The 19,089-nt window shown below is 42.3% G+C and overlaps 2 protein-coding genes across 3 annotated transcripts; both read left to right on the top strand.

The window, feature by feature from the left end:
* Window positions 1-2,464: 2,464 nt before the first annotated feature.
* Window positions 2,465-7,676, top strand: ctsl.1 (cathepsin L.1). Of its 2 annotated transcripts, none has more exons than XM_076978763.1 (9): window positions 2,465-2,620; window positions 2,896-2,996; window positions 4,188-4,330; window positions 4,417-4,614; window positions 5,655-5,846; window positions 5,961-6,126; window positions 6,312-6,417; window positions 6,687-6,787; window positions 7,204-7,676. In XM_076978763.1, exons 2-8 carry the CDS (start codon window positions 2,897-2,899, stop codon window positions 6,784-6,786), a joined length of 1,005 nt encoding a protein of 334 aa, XP_076834878.1. In that variant the 5' UTR covers window positions 2,465-2,620; window position 2,896; the 3' UTR covers window position 6,787; window positions 7,204-7,676. The 2 variants fall into 2 exon arrangements, with proteins under 2 accessions (XP_076834878.1, XP_076834879.1); XM_076978764.1 differs by having other exon boundaries at window positions 2,490-2,620; window positions 2,877-2,996.
* A 4,515-nt stretch (window positions 7,677-12,191) lies between these two features.
* On the top strand, window positions 12,192-16,741 carry LOC143480658 (procathepsin L-like). Its single transcript, XM_076978443.1, has 7 exons — window positions 12,192-12,291; window positions 12,833-12,975; window positions 13,062-13,259; window positions 14,694-14,885; window positions 15,371-15,536; window positions 15,717-15,822; window positions 16,642-16,741. The coding sequence occupies exons 1-7, from the start codon at window positions 12,192-12,194 to the stop codon at window positions 16,739-16,741; spliced, it is 1,005 nt and encodes a 334-aa protein (XP_076834558.1).
* The last annotated feature ends 2,348 nt before the right edge of the window (window positions 16,742-19,089 follow it).

Raw genomic sequence — 19,089 nt, 5'->3', positions numbered from 1 at the left:
GGGTGAGATGTTTGTGAACAGGTGGTGTGTTTGTGAACAGGTGACGTGTTTGTGAACAGGTGACGTGTTTGTGAATGGGTGTTGTGAACAGGTGACGTGTTTGTGAACTGGTGTTGTGAACAGGTGAGATATTTGTGAACAGGTGACGTGTTTGTGAACTGGTGTTGTGAACAGGTGAGATGTTTGTGAACAGGTGACGTGTTTGTGAAGAGGTGTTGTGAACAGGTGAGATGTTTGTGAACAGGTGACGTGTTTGTGAACAGGTGTTGTGAACAGGTGAGATGTTTGTGAACAGGTGACGTGTTTGTGAACTGGTGTTGTGAACAGGTGAGATGTTTGTGAACAGGTGACGTGTTTGTGAACTGGTGTTGTGAACAGGTGAGATGTTTGTGAACAGGTGACATGTTTGTGAACTGGTGTTGTGAACAGGTGACATGTTTGTGAACAGGTGACGTGTTTGTGAACTGGTGTTGTGAACAGGTGAGATGTTTGTGAACAGGTGACGTGTTTGTGAACAGGTGTTGTGAACAGGTGAGATGTTTGTGAACAGGTGACGTGTTTGTGAACTGGTGTTGTGAACAGGTGAGATGTTTGTGAACAGGTGACGTGTTTGTGAACTGGTGTTGTGAACAGGTGAGATGTTTGTGAATAGGTGACGTGTTTGTGAACTGGTGTTGTGAACAGGTGAGATGTTTGTGAACAGGTGACGTGTTTGTGAACAGGTGACATGTTTGTGAACAGGTGAGATGGTGTTTTGCTGCTGCAGCACCATCAGTGCTGCCTGTGTACTTTATTTCTGGTTTATTGTTATTGTCTTTGCTCTGCGGCCAGTCTCGAGACACCCTGATGATCATGAGGTTCAACTTGTGACCTGAAGTGTGTCAGTGTCTGAAGTGTGTTAGAGGTCAGTCGAGGGACAACGTCAACCAAGGGACAACTGAGGGACAACGTCAACCGAGCCATGAATACTGCCAGCTGCACTGGATTCATGAGTCGGGTTAAGAGCGTTCAGAAACAGACAGCACTGCTTGAAACTACTTTGCACCCACTCACTTATGTCCTTTACGGGCTAAATTCAAACAACATTACAGGAAACCAGGGCACACAGAGAGAGAGAGAGAGCAGCACCCAGACATCACCGTCAAACCACAAGAGTCTCATGACTGTGTGCACACTTCCTTTGTCAGGAAAGAATGAATACATACATTTGGTAATTTCTTGTGATTCCTAGAAAATAAAGCTTATATATGCAATTCAGTGTCTCCTGAACAAGGCACAGGCGGGCCACACCTTATAAAATAGGTTCAACTCATTTATGCACAAGGATTACAAACAGACTTTATAATACATTTATAATATGTCTACAATAAGTTTATAATATGTTAATAATATATTTAGAATATGTTAACTTACATGTGCACTACCTTGTTGAGCCTGGTTCAGAAGACAAACTTTGTCCACTCCATGACTGTGTTTTGAATAACTGTGTGTCAGCTGGCAGACTGAACAAAGCCCTCCTGAGTGAAACACATCTTTACAGGACGCAGATTCTCTCACAAGCAGGTACAGCACAAACACAGCAACACGTAATGTTGCTGCAGTAAATAAAATCAGGTTACAGGGCAGATACTCAACTCACACACAAGCATAGTAGTATCACTACACATTACACAGTAATAGTAGGATCACTACACATTACACAGAAATAGTAGGATCACTACACATTACACAGCAATAGTAGGATCGCTACACATTACACAGTAATATTAAGATCACTACACATTACACAAGGTTGTAGGATCACTACACATTATACAGTAATAGTAGGATCACTACACATTACACAGAAATAGAAGGATCACTACACATTACACAGAAATAGTAGGATCACTACACATTACACAGTAATAGTAGGATCACTACACATTACACAGGAATAGTAGGATCGCTACACATTACACAGCAATAGTAGGATCGCTACACATTACACAGCAATAGTAGGATCGCTACACATTACACAGTAATAGTAGGATCGCTACACATTACACAGTAATAGTAGGATCGCTACATATTACACAGGAATTGTAGGATCGCTACACATTACACAGTAATAGTAGGATCGCTACACATTACACAGTAATAGTAGGATCGCTACACATTACACAGGAATTGTAGGATCGCTACACATTACACAGTAATAGTAGGATCGCTACACATTACACAGCAATAGTAGGATCACTACACATTACAAAGTAATAGTAGGATCGCTACACATTACACAGGAATTGTAGGATCGCTACACATTACACAGTAATAGTTCAGAAAGTTCTGAGACCAGAGAATTTTGCGCTTTCTTGTAGTGTTGTTCAACACTTTGCCCATTTCCCCATTTCACTGTGTCATCCTCATAAAATTACATAATCTGACCCAGCACGCCCCCCCCCAAGAGTGAGATAAGCCTCCTGTATATGACTTGTGGTTTATGCCTGTGTGTGAGAGACACCTGATCAGTTATGCTGTACAGTGATATATAAACCCAGAAAACCCAGGGCCAGTTTGCAGATATTCCTTCGTGAGGACGAAGACTGGTGATTGCACAGCTTACGAGGAACACAAACAAGTATGTACCACATGACCACCAGGACAGCATGAATGATCTGTGTAATATATCGATTCTGCTCAGCCAGCATTTGGCTTTACCAAACTAACTGTGAGTTGAAACCAAAATTGTAAAATAGTTTCACTTTCATATAAGAAACAAGTGAACAAGTGGAAAAGTCTGTGAGTAAGAGTGAAGAGGGACAAGAGAACCTCAGGAAACAAAGAGAAAAGAACATTTCTTCTGCTCAGCCGCTCCCAGCATCACACACAAGTAGCTCTTCTTGTGTTTTGCAGAATGAGGGTTCTGCTCATCATCGCCGCTCTAGTGGCTGTGTCCAGTGCAGCTAGCGTGTCTTTGGAGGATCTGGAGTTCCACGCCTGGAAACTGAAGTTTGGTGAGAAATTGATTTTTGCTATAAAAAGGTCGACAGACCTCATTCTGTAAATCAAACGTACGCAACGGTGAGCGTTCCTGCCAGGCACTTTCGTTTCCTGTTAATCTAAGTTGTTTATACTAAGCTTCAGAAAGGTTCGGTGTTTTTGTCATCTGTTTCTAAACATAATGAGAATCAATAACCATTTCTTTTGTCAAGTACAAACTTCAATCAATAGATAACTAAATCTGTTTGTAAGTAATCTGTTTGTGTAATCTACAGTGTTGGGAACGTTACTTTAAAAAAGTAATTAGTTATAGTTACTCACTACTTGTTCAAAAAAGTAACTGAGTTAGTAACTGAATTACTCTATAATAAAAGTAACTCGTTACCAGAGAAAGTAACTATTTGCGTTACAGTTAAAAAAAGTTATATGCCAATGAATAAGGATTTTTTTTGAAAAAGCATTTTTTACAGTCAGTTGAAATGAGTAGATCAGAAAGGTGTTTAACTTTTGATATTTATTGCACATCCACAGACCAATGCAGTATAAAATCCTTTAATATCCCAAATCTTTGTAAAAAAAAATATAGTAAAGAGTTACACTATATAAAGTGCATTTACATCTATCAAATAAAATTAAATTCTCTCAATCTGAGACAACTGTTTGTTCACAACAGAAGTAAACTTAACAATACAACCTCTATTCTTAATTAAATAATTCAAATACCCAGTCTGGTAGACATTCAGGAACTTCAAGTATTTTCTTAAATAATGTTTATATCGCCACCTTGAAAATGCTAATTTTTCTTCGGCTTGCTCCTGACTCGCCATTTCTGCCTCTTCTCCGTTTGTGTCGTGTGCTTCGGCACGCGTGTAAAAACACTGGCTCTGATTGGCTACAATAATGCTGCCTTAGCCAATCGCTTACTGACTTGTTAATTTAACAGGTGTTACACCGAGAACCGTGATCTATCAAGATCTGTTACTTCTCACTAGCCTGGGCAGCGGTCCGCTCGCATTACTGTTAGTATATCAATATATAGTAACGCACCGCTTTTAATGACCAGTAACGTCAACGGCGTTGTAACGACAGGAAAAGTAATCAATTACATTATCCCGTTACTAACAAAATGACGCCGTTACCGTTATTTTTAACGGCGTTATTCGCAACACTGGTAATCTAATGTGTCTTTGTGTGTTCTGTCTTAGGCAAATCTTACGGCTCCATGGAGGAGGAGTCTATGCGTAAGACCACCTGGCTGACCAATCGCAAGCTGGTTCTGGTTCACAACATGCTGGCTGACCAGGGCATCAAGAGCTACAGACTGGGCATGACCTACTTTGCAGACATGGTGAGAACACGCACAAACTCCTCAGTGTTAATAACTGAAAACACAATTCTGTCACGTGAACATCCCGACACTTCCCTCTCTAACAGGACAACCAGGAGTACAGGCGGGCCGTGTTTATGGGCTGCTTGGGTACGTTTAACAGGACCAAAGCCCGCAGTGCAACTACATTCCTCCGGCAGGCAGTGGGCGCTGTTCTTCCAGACACTGTGGACTGGAGGGATAAGGGATACGTGACTGACGTCAAGGATCAGAAGCAGTGCGGCTCCTGCTGGGCCTTCAGTGCGGTACGAAGAACCGAGGAGGAAACAGAGCAGTTGGACAGAGACCTTGGTTCAGGCACCAGTGTTACATGAGGACGCACACAGAATTACAGGACACACACGGAATTACAGGACACACAGGGAATTACAGGACACACACGGAATTACAGGACACACACGGAATTACAGGACACACACGGAATTACAGGAAACACACAGAATTACAGGACACACACAGAATTACAGGACACACACAGAATTACAGGACACACACGGAATTACAGGAAACACACAGAATTACAGGACACACACAGAATTACAGGACACACACAGAATTACAGGACACACACGGAATTACAGGAAACACACAGAATTACAGGACACACACGGAATTACAGGACACACACAGAATTACAGGACACACACGGAATTACAGGACACACACAGAATTACAGGACACACACGGAATTACAGGACACACACAGAATTACAGGACACACACGGAATTACAGGACACACACGGAATTACAGGACACACACGGAATTACAGGACACACACAGAATTACAGGACACACACAGAATTACAGGACACACACAGAATTACAGGACACACACAGAATTACAGGACACACACGGAATTACAGGACACACACAGAATTACAGGACACACACGGAATTACAGGACACACACAGAATTACAGGACACACACAGAATTACAGGACACACATGGAATTACAGGACACACACAGAATTACAGGACACACACAGAATTACAGGACACACACAGAATTACAGGACACACATGGAATTACAGGACACACACAGAATTACAGGACACACACAGAATTACAGGACACACACAGAATTACAGGACACACACAGAATTACAGGACACACACAGAATTACAGGACACACACAGAATTACAGGACACACACCAGCTCTCACATCCCCAACCCTAAAACGCACACAGGTTAGAAAAGTGAATATGAATGACAAACACACACTGTCTGTTAACTGTAGTTCTCCATCTATTCCATCTCCACTGCTCCCTCCCCATCAGACGGGGTCCCTGGAGGGCCAGACGTTCAGGAAGACGGGCAAGCTGGTGTCTCTCAGTGAGCAGCAGCTGGTGGACTGCTCCGGGGATTATGGGAACATGGGCTGTGGTGGTGGTCTGATGGACCAGGCCTTCGACTACATCAAAGCCAACAAGGGGATTGACACTGAGGACTCCTACCCCTACGAGGCTACAGTAAGTTTGGGGAAGACTGGCTTGAACAGTCCCAACGTCGTCAAGAACTTTGTCACTATTACTGGAACCAGAGTGACAGAGTGTAGCTTGACGTCCTCTCTCGTCTCCCTGCAGGACGGGGACTGCAGGTTTAAACCAGACTCTGTGGCAGCCACCTGCACCGGTTACGTGGACATAACCAGCGGAGACGAGGACGCTCTGCAGGAAGCCGTAGCCACCATCGGACCCGTCTCTGTCGCCATAGACGCAGGCCACTCCTCCTTCCAGCTCTACCAGTCAGGTGATGCTCACATGCAAATCAAAGACCACGTAGATCATAACCCCGCCCTTTCTCAGCTTTTGCAGCCCGGAAATATTTTGCTTGTTTTTTCTCCTGTGCTCACTTGATTTGTTAAATAATGAATTACTGATTAGTTTAGTTTTTGAGTAAACTGACTGATTACTGATCAGCTGTATCAATTGTAGGCGTGTATGATGAACCTGACTGTAGCAGTAGTGATCTAGATCATGGAGTCCTGGCTATTGGTTACGGCACCGATAACGGACAGGACTACTGGCTCGTCAAGAACAGGTAATAAATAAAACATAAAAACGTTACTAATCAGTTGAAAATCTTTACCATGTTACAGGGGAAATTAATAGTGCTTCAGCACAAGCTAAAAAAATATAAATGTACACAAACACAGTATCTCTATACAAGACAGAGCCATAAATGTAAATAACAACACATTTGTTTATGAACACACGTGTTTATGAAAAATTAACAACCAGTGTAATCTTCTCCTCTTGGTTACAGTAGTAATACTGCTAACACACCATACACTAAATTCTGTTTTACAGCTGGGGTCTTGACTGGGGTCACGATGGCTATATCATGATGTCCAGGAACAAGCACAACCAGTGCGGTATTGCTACTGCGTCCAGCTATCCTCTGGTCTGAGGTCAGTAATAGTTCATGATCGTGTGAAAGCTCTATATTAAATGGTGGCTAACACTGATGGTTACATTTGATGGCTAGCTGCACTCTCAGACTGGCAGGGCAGCTAGCCTGAACACAAGCAAGTCAACATCTCCTAGCAAAACAAGTCAAGAAAGCTTGTCCTAACATAACAAGTCAACATCTCCTAGCAAAACAAGTCAAGAAAGCTTGTCCTAACATAACAAGTCAACATCTCCTAGTGTAATGTCAACATCTCCTAGCATAACAAGTCAATGTTTACTGTAACAAGTGTTTAATGATAACTGGTAAGATGAAACTGCAGCTGGTTTTTTATACCATATTAGCTCTTCATCTAACTGTGACATTATTACATTATGGAACTACGGGGACTGAATTCAATTCTGTTTTTCTTTACAGCTGGAAGAAATTAAACACCTCCCTGAACTGAAGAAGCTGAACCCTAAAGTACTTGAATGATCACCGTGATGAACCTCAGGATTCAAACTGACATTTGCACAGAAAATAATTTCATAAAACTCCTCCATAAGATGACTAGTGGAGAAGACAGTAATAGTTTCCTTCTGTTCCGCTGAGAGTGGAAAACACTGTAATGTAAACAGTATAATGTAGAAATGAAAGTAAGTGGGAAGACAAAATGAAGAAAATGTACAAACATCTCCTCATGTTCTGTTTCGTTTATTACGCTCTGAGCAAGAAGAAACTAAAGTAATACAATTTTAAGAGCTTCCACACTACTACCTTCACTCTGAAACACCAAACCTTCTTCTCTGTCACCTGATCTAACCCTGAAACTACATGTCTAAAGCCTTCTACAATTCTGACTTGAAAAAAAAGTTAAATGATTAAAGTTAAACATGTGTGTTTCGCTCTTTTAGTTTCAGTTTGTCATTTGTGGAAGTGTGTTTGAGAAAGCCAGCCCTGCCCTGGCAACAGCACAGAGAGCACACAGCCAGACAGAGACCACTGCCACATTACAGGGCTCCATCTTTCACACAGTTAGAGGTGTAATCTCCAGTCAGAGGTGTGATCTCCAGTCAGAGATGTGATCTCCAGTCAGAGATGTGATCTCCAGTCAGAGGTGTGATCTCCAGTCAGAGATGTGATCTCCAGTCAGAGATGTGATCTCCAGTCAGAGATGTGATCTCCAGTCAGAGGTGTGATCTCCAGTCAGAGATGTGATCTCCAGTCAGAGATGTGATCTCCAGTCAGAGATGTGATCTCCAGTTAGAGATGTGATCTCCAGTCAGAGGTGTGATCTCCAGTTAGAGATGTGATCTCCAGTCAGAGATGTGATCTCCAGTCAGAGGTGTGATCTCCAGTCAGAGGTGTGATCTCCAGTTAGAGATGTAATCTCCAGTCAGAGATGTGATCTCCAGTCAGAGATGTGATCTCCAGTCAGAGGTGTGATCTCCAGTCAGAGGTGTGATCTCCAATCAGAGATGTGATCTCCAGTCAGAGATGTGATCTCCAGTCAGAGATGTGATCTCCAGTTAGAGATGTGATCTCCAGTCAGAGGTGTAATCTCCAGTCAGAGATGTGATCTCCAGTCAGAGGTGTGATCTCCAGTCAGAGATGTGATCTCCAGTCAGAGGTGTGATCTCCAGTTAGAGATGTGATCTCCAGTCCTGTATTGTAGCGGTGGGACTCCAGTCAGTCAGTACTGAACCTACAGCATATGCCATTACATGTTTTAATGAATTATTATATTTACAAGTATCATTGTGCTAAACATTTACGGCATTACATTTACATTTACGGCATTTAGAAGACGCTCTTATCCAGAGCGACTTACAAAGTGCTTTGCATCTTATCCCAGAATACATCCAAGGTAATAGTACGGATAGGTCAGAATTCAAGATACCATTGAGTCAGACTACTACTAAACTACAGGAGTCAGTATCATTACCTAGTGTTTTGCAAGTTAGACATTTGCCAAGAAGCACAAATAACCATAGACAGACATACAATTTAAGAACAACGGCAAGTGCTATCTGCTGAGCTAGTGCTCTGTTAAGGACTCAACAAACACTGTAGTAAACACTGACACACACACACACATACACACACACATGTAAAATAATATTACAATATATGTGGTGTTTCACAGATTGCTACATTTTGCAGGATGTGCTGATCCAAATCATACACTGGACAAATATAAACACAGTCACTGCAGAAAGAGCACTGCACAGGTATAAACACAGTCACTTCCGAAAGCACTGCACAGGTATAAATAGTCACTGCAGAAAGAGCACTGTACCAGTATAAACACAGTCACTGCAGAAAGAGCACTGCAAAGGTATAAACAGTCACTGCAGAAAGAGCTCTGCACAGGTATAAACACAGTCACTGCAAAAAGAGCACTGCACAGATATAAACACAGTCACTGCAGAAAGAGCACTGCACAGATATAAACACAGTCACTGCAGAAAGAGCACTGCACAGGTATAAACACAGTCACTGCAGAAAGAGCACTGCACAGATATAAACACAGTCACTGCAGAAAGAGCACTGCACAGGTATAAACAGTCACTGCAGAAAGAGCACTGTATCAGTATTAAAAATGTAAATGTAAATGAAATGTGCCATATTTTGTCAATTGTGATTTTTTTTCACTGCAATCGAAATTTGTCCTCCGCTTTTAACCCATCTGTGCAGTCAGAACACACACACACTAGTGATTAGTAGGGGGCTGTGGATCGCACGTGCCCAGAGCGGTGGTCAGCCCTAGGCCGGCGCCCAGGGAGCAGTTGGAGTTAGGTGCCTTGCTCAAGGGCACCGCAGTCATGGCCTCAGGTCTGGGAATCGAACCCACTACCCTCCGGTCACAAGACCAGTTCCCTAACCACCAGGCCACGACTGCAGAAAGAACCTTACATCATTATAAACACAGTCACTGCAGAAAGAGCACTGCACAGATATAAACACAGTCACTGCAGAAACAGCACTGCACAAGTATAAGCCCACAACAATGCTTTCAAATCTCATGTCCATAAGGAGGAGGCTGAAATAGATGATGTCTGTGATCCAACACAGATGTTTTATTACAGCTAGAAGAGAAAAAACATCCATGAGTTAGAAGCTGCAGTCTAAGTTCCTCGACTTGATCAGCATGTATCACCAAGATATTTCTTAGGATTGATACACTGGAATTTACATAGAAATATCTAATATAATAAAACTGCCCCCCAAAATGACGACTGCTGCAGACAGTCCTAGTTTCCTTCTGATTTACTGAATGAGGGGAAAGTACAGGAGTGAATGGAGGACGTGAGAGGAGAAGGCCAGACGTGAGAGGAGAAGATCAGACGTAAGAGGAGAAGGCCAGACGTGAGAGGAGAAGATCAGACGTAAGAGGAGAAGGTCAGACGTGAGAGAAGATCAGACGTGAGAGGAGAAGGTCAGACGTGAGAGGAGAAGGTCAGACGTGAGAGAAGATCAGACGTAAGAGGAGAAGGTCAGACGTGAGAGGAGAAGGTCAGACGTGAGAGGAGAAGGTCAGACGTGAGAGGAGAAGGTCAGATGTGAGAGGTTAAAGGTCAGACGTGAGAGGATAAAGGTCAGACGTGAGAGGAGAAGGTCAGAAGTGAGAGGATAAAGGTCAGAAGTGAGAGGATAAAGGTCAGATGTGAGAGGAGAAAGGTCAGACGTGAGAGGAGAAGGTCAGACGTGAGAGGAGAAGGTCAGACGTGAGAGGTTAAAGGTCAGACGTGAGAGGATAAAGGTCAGATGTGAGAGGAGAAAGGTCAGACGTGAGAGGAGAAGGTCAGACGTGAGAGAATAAAGGTCAGACGTGAGAGGATAAAGGTCAGACGTGAGAGGAGAAGGTCAGAAGTGAGAGGATAAAGGTCAGAAGTGAGAGGATAAAGGTCAGACGTGAGAGGATAAAGGTCAGAAGTGAGAGGATAAAGGTCAGACGTGAGAGGATAAAGGTCAGAAGAAGTGAGAGGATAAAGGTCAGACGTGAGAGGATAAAGGTCAGAAGTGAGAGGATAAAGATCAGACGTGAGAGGATAAAGGTCAGACGTGAGAGGATAAAGGTCAGAAGTGAGAGGATAAAGGTCAGAAGTGAGAGGATAAAGGTCAGAAGTGAGAGGATAAAGGTCAGAAGTGAGAGGATAAAGGTCAGAAGTGAGAGGAGAAGGTCAGAGCAGCTGCAAGAGTTCAACTGGTGAAGAGACGGTGTGACACCCACCCCCACACTGCTCCTCCACCCACCCCACCCTCAAAACTGCCCACCCCCACACTGCTCCTCCTAAAAATGCAGACCTTTGTCACATGACCCAGGTGACAACCAAGCGTTACGTCACTAAACAGTAACATATTGGGTTCTTTAATCTGGTAACTTAACCAGTTAAGGACATTCGTCAACCTTTGAAGCAGCATCCTGCTTCAGTCTATACAGCACCATTCACACACAGGGCAATTCACAAACAGGGCAATTCACACACAGGGCAATTCACAAACAGGGCAATTCACACACAGGGCAATTTGAGCTGCTTTGTACACACTTACAAGAGCTGAAATAATACTCTTTATTTCGTTCTGTGATCTTCAGGAAGGTTTGAGCCAAAATAGACAAATACATTACATTACTAACAATTCAATTAAATAAAGTAAAATAGTTTATCTAGCTATAAATGAGATAATGTATAAATGTGAGATAATGTGACCCAAGAGCCAGACTGAGGAGGAAACGTTTGAGCATGGTCACATGGTCATGCGTTGTTTAAAGTAATTTATCATGAATGTTTCTCTTCTGCTGTAATGTTAGTGTTCCAGGTTTACATTCTATTTGCTGTAGTTATCTTATAAGGTATGAAAAAATTACTTTTCAAATAATTATATAACATTTGTCCATTTAACACAGAGTGAGTGAGTGACTGATAGAGAGAGAGAGAGAGAGAGAGAGAGAGAGAGAGAGAGAGAGAGAGAGAGAGAGAGAGAAAGGTGTATGAAGCATTTTCTTGGTTGGCTTATGATAAAAAAAATTGTAAAAATGTGTTAAGCAATCAGTATCTCTCATGTTTTTATGGTTGTGTGTGACAAGCACCTGATCAGAGTATCTGTAGAGGACTATAAATGTCTGGAAATTCAGGCAAAACTCGAACGTTACTGCAGTCCTGCACAAAGTCACACAGGAGTCTTCCACGTCAATCACACGTAAGTGCTGAAACACACACACATTCATACTGAGAGCAGCTACATGTGTGAATTCTGTTTAAAAATATAACCAATGTGACTGAAGAGAAGGCAATACACCTGTGTCTGAGAGGCAAAGGGTTCAATGCACTTTATATTTAAACAATTATGAATTAATCATTGAAATTAATATAAAATTAATAAAGCAATTGTTTATTCTCCTGCTCCACACACTGTGTAGAATGAGGGCTTTGCTCATCATCGCCGCCCTGGTGTCTCTTGGCAGTACAGCCAGTATCTCTCTAGAGGATCTAGAGTTCCATGCCTGGAAACTCAAGTTTGGTGAGAAAATTATATTATAGTCTCTTCTTCATATATAGTTTCATTTTAAGTTGTTTATTCTAAAGCAGCACAGGCTCAATTTGTGAAACATTTAATTTTCTATGAAGAATTATTATTTTCTATAAAAACTCCATAATGTTTTAGCAGCGATGATTGGGACTGTTGAGCATGTTTGTTAAGTCAAGGAGGTTAGACGTGTCTAAATCCAGCAGTCCAGAAGGACCACACTGTTTGTGTGTTCATGTCTTCAGATGTACAGATGTAGTTACAAACAAATGGATTCATACGTTGTTTTTGTGTCACATGACCTCTAGTGAACAGAGACATAACAATGTGCAAGAATGTGCTGTTTTCTATCCAGACACTACTGTATCTCTTCATAATTGCTTGATTGAAATCACTAAATAAATGTTTATAGATTAAATACATTGATATAGTAATACATATATTTATTTGTGAAATAGTTTTATGTATTTTTCTTTTTCTTTTTCGGTAAACACATTCATCCTAACTCATCAAAATGTGTGCATTTGTATCTCAGCTAAATCCTACGGCTCCATGGAGGAGGAGTCTATGCGTAAGGCCACCTGGCTGACCAATCGCAAGCTGGTTCTGGTTCACAATATGCTGGCTGACCAGGGCATCAAGAGCTACAGACTGGGCATGACCTACTTTGCAGACATGGTGAGAACACGCACAAACTCCTCAGTGTTAATAACTGAAAACACAATTCTGTCACGTGAACATCCCGACACTTCCCTCTCTAACAGGACAACCAGGAGTACAGGCGGGCCGTGTTTATGGGCTGCCTGGGTACGTTTAACAGGACCAAAGCCCGCAGTGCAACTACATTCCTCCGGCAGGCAGTGGGCGCTGTTCTTCCAGACACTGTGGACTGGAGGGATAAGGGATACGTGACTGACGTCAAGGATCAGAAGCAGTGTGGCTCCTGCTGGGCCTTCAGTGCGGTAAGTGGGAGAAACGGGGAGAAGAAATGGAAAAGTATGCTGGGGTGCTAAGTTCAGAGTTTGGGTTAGACATTACAAACCAAAATATAAAGTCATTGTTACATCATAAACCAAATCATGAAGCCATTGTTACATCATAAACCAAATCCTAAATCCATTGTTACGTCATAAACCAAATCCTAAAGCCATTGTTGCATCATAAACTAAATCCTAAATCCATTGTTACGTCATAAACCAAATCCTGAAGCCATTGTTACATCATAAACCAAATCCTAAATCCATTGTTACGTCATAAACCAAATCCTGAAGCCATTGTTACGTCATAAACCAAATCCTAAAGCCATTGTTGCATCATAAACTAAATCCTAAATCCATTGTTGCATCATAAACCAAATCCTAAATCCATTGTTACGTCATAAACCAAATCCTAAAGCCATTGTTGCATCATAAACTAAATCCTAAATCCATTGTTACATCATAAACCAAATCCTAAATTCATTGAAACATCATAAGTGAAGACTGGCTGGCAATCAAATTTTGTAAAGGGTACCCCCCCATTGAAATTCCCACTATGGTAACCAAGTCTGATGTGTCAGAGGTAGCAGGAGGTGGGGTTAGAGCTGCAAAGTTTTTATTGTCCATGTTAACAAAACTCAAGCAGCTCTAATCACGAAGAAAAAAAAATCTCCAAAAGGCGCTGAAAATAGATATCAGTAGCACACGCTAATGAAGAGTCACTCTCTGTAGTCGGTAAGAGAACAGTCTGGTACGACACTCAGCAGAAGGCAGACGAGAGGAGTGACAGCACCGGATGACGGAACCTGCGAGGGTTTTAAAGGGCAGTGGGTAATTAGTGACAGATGCAGCTTATTAGAAGGTGGGTGTCGGGGGACGAGGAAGTGATGTTTCTGGACGTCGGCGTCTCCCCTGAGGATCTTGACTGGCCTACCGTGACACTAAGCAATTGTTTTCTCATTGACAGTGAAGTTATAATTCACCAGGAATTTGTACTTTCCTGGTTGTTAAACCTGGTTATATGTCCATATATGCTATGTGTCACAGACTAACTAACAAGATGTCACACAAAGTAACGTCACACACCATCTATCTAGAGTGACAGGCGATGTAGCATCATGACTTTTATGTCAACTCATGTACTGGAGGCTGGCGAGCTGTAATGTGATGTTCTTCACTAATAACTGCAATATCCCAGCTCATACCAATCTGTCAAAGCGCCAGAGGTCTTGGGAATCAGCCAGTGACTTGAATGAAGTCTCAGAGATCAGAGCAAGCCAAGCACTGAAACACTGCAGTCTGTCCCCTCCATCATAACAGCTGTGAGAAGAGGGGAGCCCACCCTAACCAAACTCCCCTCTCTCATCCTCATGCTCTCTTCTTCTTTCCCGATACGCTTCCATCATCATCCCTCGTCAGACGGGGTCGCTGGAGGGCCAGACGTTCAGGAAGACAGGCAAGCTGGTGTCTCTCAGTGAGCAGCAGCTGGTGGACTGCTCCGGGGATTATGGGAACATGGGCTGTGGTGGTGGATGGATGGACCAGGCCTTCGACTACATCAAAGCCAACGGGGGGATCGACACCGAAGACTCCTACCCCTACGAGGCTGAGGTGTGTTTGATACAAACAGTGAATAAAACATCCTTTAACTGCTTTCTGTCTGAAGCCATAACGAGTCTCCATGACTGATCTGAGGGCAGGTTTAACCCTAAGCTTCAGGATGAGAGATGGCAGTTTGGGGTTTGATGGGAGCTCAGGCTGAATGAAGTTCACACGTGAAATATTTTTAGCACTTTTTCCTTATCAAGCCACAAAGGTTTGAAAAACATGCTGAACAAAGTTATTGTATATATTGAGAATTTTAGGAACAGATGAGACCAGAAGACTCTTATGGTAGCGCAGTTACTTTGTACCTGTGCAGATTTTGTATATTTCTAATGCATTAAACCTTCATGGTAGTTTTATATCCTTAATTTATAGCTGATTGGTAAGAGTCAATGTAGCCTCCCTTGAAATGATCCCTTGATGATCTCGATCCCTTGCTAGTTTCCAGAGTGACAGAGTGTATCTTGACGTCCTCTCCTGTCTCCCTGCAGGACGGGGACTGCAGGTTTAAACCAGACTCTGTGGCCGCTACCTGCACTGGTTACGTGGACATAACCAGCGGAGACGAGGACGCTCTGCAGGAAGCCGTGGCTACCGTCGGACCCGTCTCTGTCGCCATAGACGCAGGCCACTCCTCCTTCCAGCTCTACCAGTCAGGTGATGCTCACATGCAAATCAAAGACCATGTAGATCATAACCCCGCCCCTTCTCAGTTTTTGCAGCCCGGAAATATTTTGCTTGTTTTTTCTCCTGTGCTCACTTGATTTGCTAAATAATGAATTACTGATTAGTTTATGAGTAAACTGATTGATTACTGATCAGCTGTATCAATTGTAGGCGTGTATGATGAACCTGACTGTAGCAGTAGTGATCTAGATCATGGAGTCCTGGCTATTGGTTACGGCACCGATAACGGACAGGACTACTGGCTCGTCAAGAACAGGTAATAAAGTTATAAATAAAATTACCACAAAGAAAACAGGACTGACTTTACTGGAGGGATGAGTCAATAGATCACAGAGATGTTTGTGATTGGTCATGAGAAACAGATTTTAAATGGGAGGTTTAAGCAGAGGCAGGTCAGAGTCCAGACACAGTCTGATAATCCAAATAACTGAGACAGGCGAAGGCACAGGGCAGAGAGTCAGACCAGGGCAGAGACACAACCAAAGGCAGGAAGTCAGAACCAGAGAGACGTAGAGTAAATTTCTAAGATTTTGCAGGTTGTGGTGATACTGCTGTATCACCATATAGACTGCACTGGCCTTCAGTTGTCCCTAACGTAAAAGAGAACTATTGAACATTTCCAATCTGGACAATTTTGTTTAGATTCTGTCTTAAGATGTATTTCCTTCTGTTCCTGTATTACTTCTACACAAGTCTTACAGAACAACTACTACAAAATACGTTTGTATACAGAATTCACATTCTCCTGATTTAAGGCAGTTGACTAAATCTTTAAACCCAACAGTAGTAAAGACTGATGAAACAAAGCATACCTTATTACCCTGATGTCTGTTACAAAACAAGCCTTATTGCCCCTATGTCTGTAACAAAACAAACCTTATTACCCTGATGTCTGAAACAAAACAAGCCTTATTGCCCCTATGTCTGTAAACAAAAAACCTTATTATCCTGATGTCTGAAACAAAACAAGCCTTATTACCCCTATGTCTGTAAGCTTTCTGGTTGGAGAAGAAGAGGGTATGTATGTTCAACTTGAATAAAAGCAAAGAATTCTGAGAAATACCCTGTTTTACAGCTGGGGTCTTGACTGGGGTCACGATGGCTATATCATGATGTCCAGGAACAAGCACAACCAGTGTGGTATTGCTACTGCGTCCAGCTATCCTCTGGTCTGAGGTCAGTAATAGTTCATGATCGTGTGAAAGCTCTATATTAAGACTATCCTCTGATCTGAGGTCAGTGTCATGTCCTGTTAGATCAGTACATGTTAACCTGCCCAGCATGTGTGATCCACCACAGTTATGATCCACCACAGTTATGATCCAACACAGTTATGATCCACCACAGTTATGATCCACCACAGTTATGATCCACCACAGTTATGACCCACCACAGTTATGATCCAACACAGTTATGATCCACCACAGTTATGATCCACCACAGTTATGATCCAACACAGTTATGATCCACCACAGTTATGATCCAACACAGTTATGATCCACCACAGTTATGATCCACCACAGTTATGATCCAACACAGTTATGACCCAACACAGTTATGATCCAACACAGTTATGATCCAACACAGTTAGATATATTATTCTTCACATAGTCATATTAGTTAGTTCACATAGTCATATTTAGTGTTGCTAAAATGATTAACAAGACTACACAAATTAAATTATAGCCTAATAGTGCCACAAATATGGTGCTAACTATTATGCTAATTATACAAATATAATTATACTAACTTGATTCTGATTATATTGACCATGATAGAAGAGGTATTTGTTTCAATAAATTTTAAATGATGTCAAACATGTAGTTAGTTTTTAACTCAAAAAAATTATTATATATTGTGTAGTTGTATTGTATATATTGACGTTTTGGTAACAGAATATCATACGAAACAAACACAAATGAATTAATTATTAAATGAATAAATTAGTCATATTCATTAATTAGTTTGTTCATTCATTTTAGGTACAGAGTAAAGGAGAGGAAATAATAGCAGTACCCATAATCCTCAGCGACACCCTGAGCCTTACCTCCATGATATCAACCCTTTGTTTATAAGAATAGTAATTTCATAAAAATTTGCAAAATGTAAATAACCAGTGTAGGTTTTTTATCTAATTTTCAGGACAACTTAATGTGAATGTGAATGACAAAAATAAACAGCAAATGTAAAAAAATCTCCTTGTCTTTGTTTTAATTGCACGTTACGGGTGAAAATCTGTGAATGTTCAGCAAAGTCTGGACCTGCAGGTCTTTCATACATTTCTTGGCCTGCAACATTTCGTCATGCCACTAGGGGGCGGTGTCACTCTGTGGGGATTTTGTCCCACACAGACAGTGCAGGTCATGGCAGTCGGAGGCCAGAACTCCTCTAATTCTCACCTGGTCTCAGTACAAACTCGAGACGTCAGCAGTGGACGCAAAGCGAGTCACCACACGTTCATTAACACTGACAGACTAACATGAGTGACAGACCAACGTGAGCCACAGACCAACGTGAGCCACAGACCAAGGTGAGCCACAGACCAAGGTGAGCCACAGACCAACGTGAGTGACAAACCAACGTGAGCGACAGACCAACGTGAGCCACAGACCAACGTGAGCCACAGACCAACGTGAGTGACAGACCAACGTGAGTGACAGACCAACGTGAGCCACAGACCAACGTGAGCCACAGACCAACATGAGCCACAGACCAACATGAGCGACACACGGTGAACAATGAGCAGGAGACACGTGTGAATACGACAACACAGCAGGACAAACACAGACAATGACCATCAAAGCAGAGACCTGAGGTTTAGTTACTCATACTAACGAGGAGCATCATGACGCAGGTGTGACACAACAATGCTAATTAGCAGGTGTGACACAACAATGCTAATTAGCAGGTGTGACACAACAATGCTAATTAGCAGGTGTGGCTACAAATAAGCGAAACATTTAACAAAGACGATGACACAACGCAAAAGCACGTGTCTGGGCTGTACCATGTTGCAGGAGTGTACCACGTGTCTGGACTGTACCATGTTGCACACCGTGACACAGGCACTGTGAACATCGACAGGACTGTCCTGTCTGCTATAGATGTTTGTTGGTTAATAACACTCATAATTATGACTTGTTTGTTCAGTGTAATCTGAATAAAATGCTGTCATCTCTCTACATGGAGAATAAAAATGCATACAACATACAACTGTGAACACATTTACATTTAAGGCCAGAGCGACTTACATTTTTATCTTATTTTTATACAAGTGAGCAATTGAGGGTTAAGGGCCTTGCTCAGGGGCACCTCAGTCATGGCCTCAGGTCTGGGAATCGAACCCACGACCCTCCGGTCACAAGACCAGTTCCCTAACCACCAGGCCATGACTGCCCGTACAATATAACATACAATACAATATAACATACAATATAAATAGCATGGTCCATTGGTCTGCCATGTAAACTCAGAGTGCATAGACACTCTGCCATCCTGAACTCAATTACACTAATATGCAAAC

The sequence above is a fragment of the Brachyhypopomus gauderio genome, chromosome 17, assembly GCF_052324685.1.
Source record: "Brachyhypopomus gauderio isolate BG-103 chromosome 17, BGAUD_0.2, whole genome shotgun sequence".
In the NCBI taxonomy this organism is placed as follows: Eukaryota; Metazoa; Chordata; class Actinopteri; order Gymnotiformes; family Hypopomidae; genus Brachyhypopomus; species Brachyhypopomus gauderio.
This window is presented reverse-complemented; position numbering and strand designations above follow the sequence as displayed.

Bases quoted from the DNA above. Each gene is read 5' to 3' on its own strand.
- ctsl.1 (XM_076978763.1), top strand. From the start codon at position 2,897: ATGAGGGTTCTGCTCATCATCGCCGCTCTAGTGGCTGTGTCCAGTGCA. The intron at 4,331-4,416 runs GTGAGAACACGC...CCTCTCTAACAG, and splicing joins TGACCTACTTTGCAGACATG to GACAACCAGGAGTACAGGCG. The intron at 6,127-6,311 runs GTGATGCTCACA...TATCAATTGTAG, and splicing joins CTTCCAGCTCTACCAGTCAG to GCGTGTATGATGAACCTGAC.
- LOC143480658 (XM_076978443.1), top strand. From the start codon at position 12,192: ATGAGGGCTTTGCTCATCATCGCCGCCCTGGTGTCTCTTGGCAGTACA. The intron at 13,260-14,693 runs GTAAGTGGGAGA...ATCCCTCGTCAG, and splicing joins CCTGCTGGGCCTTCAGTGCG to ACGGGGTCGCTGGAGGGCCA. The intron at 15,537-15,716 runs GTGATGCTCACA...TATCAATTGTAG, and splicing joins CTTCCAGCTCTACCAGTCAG to GCGTGTATGATGAACCTGAC.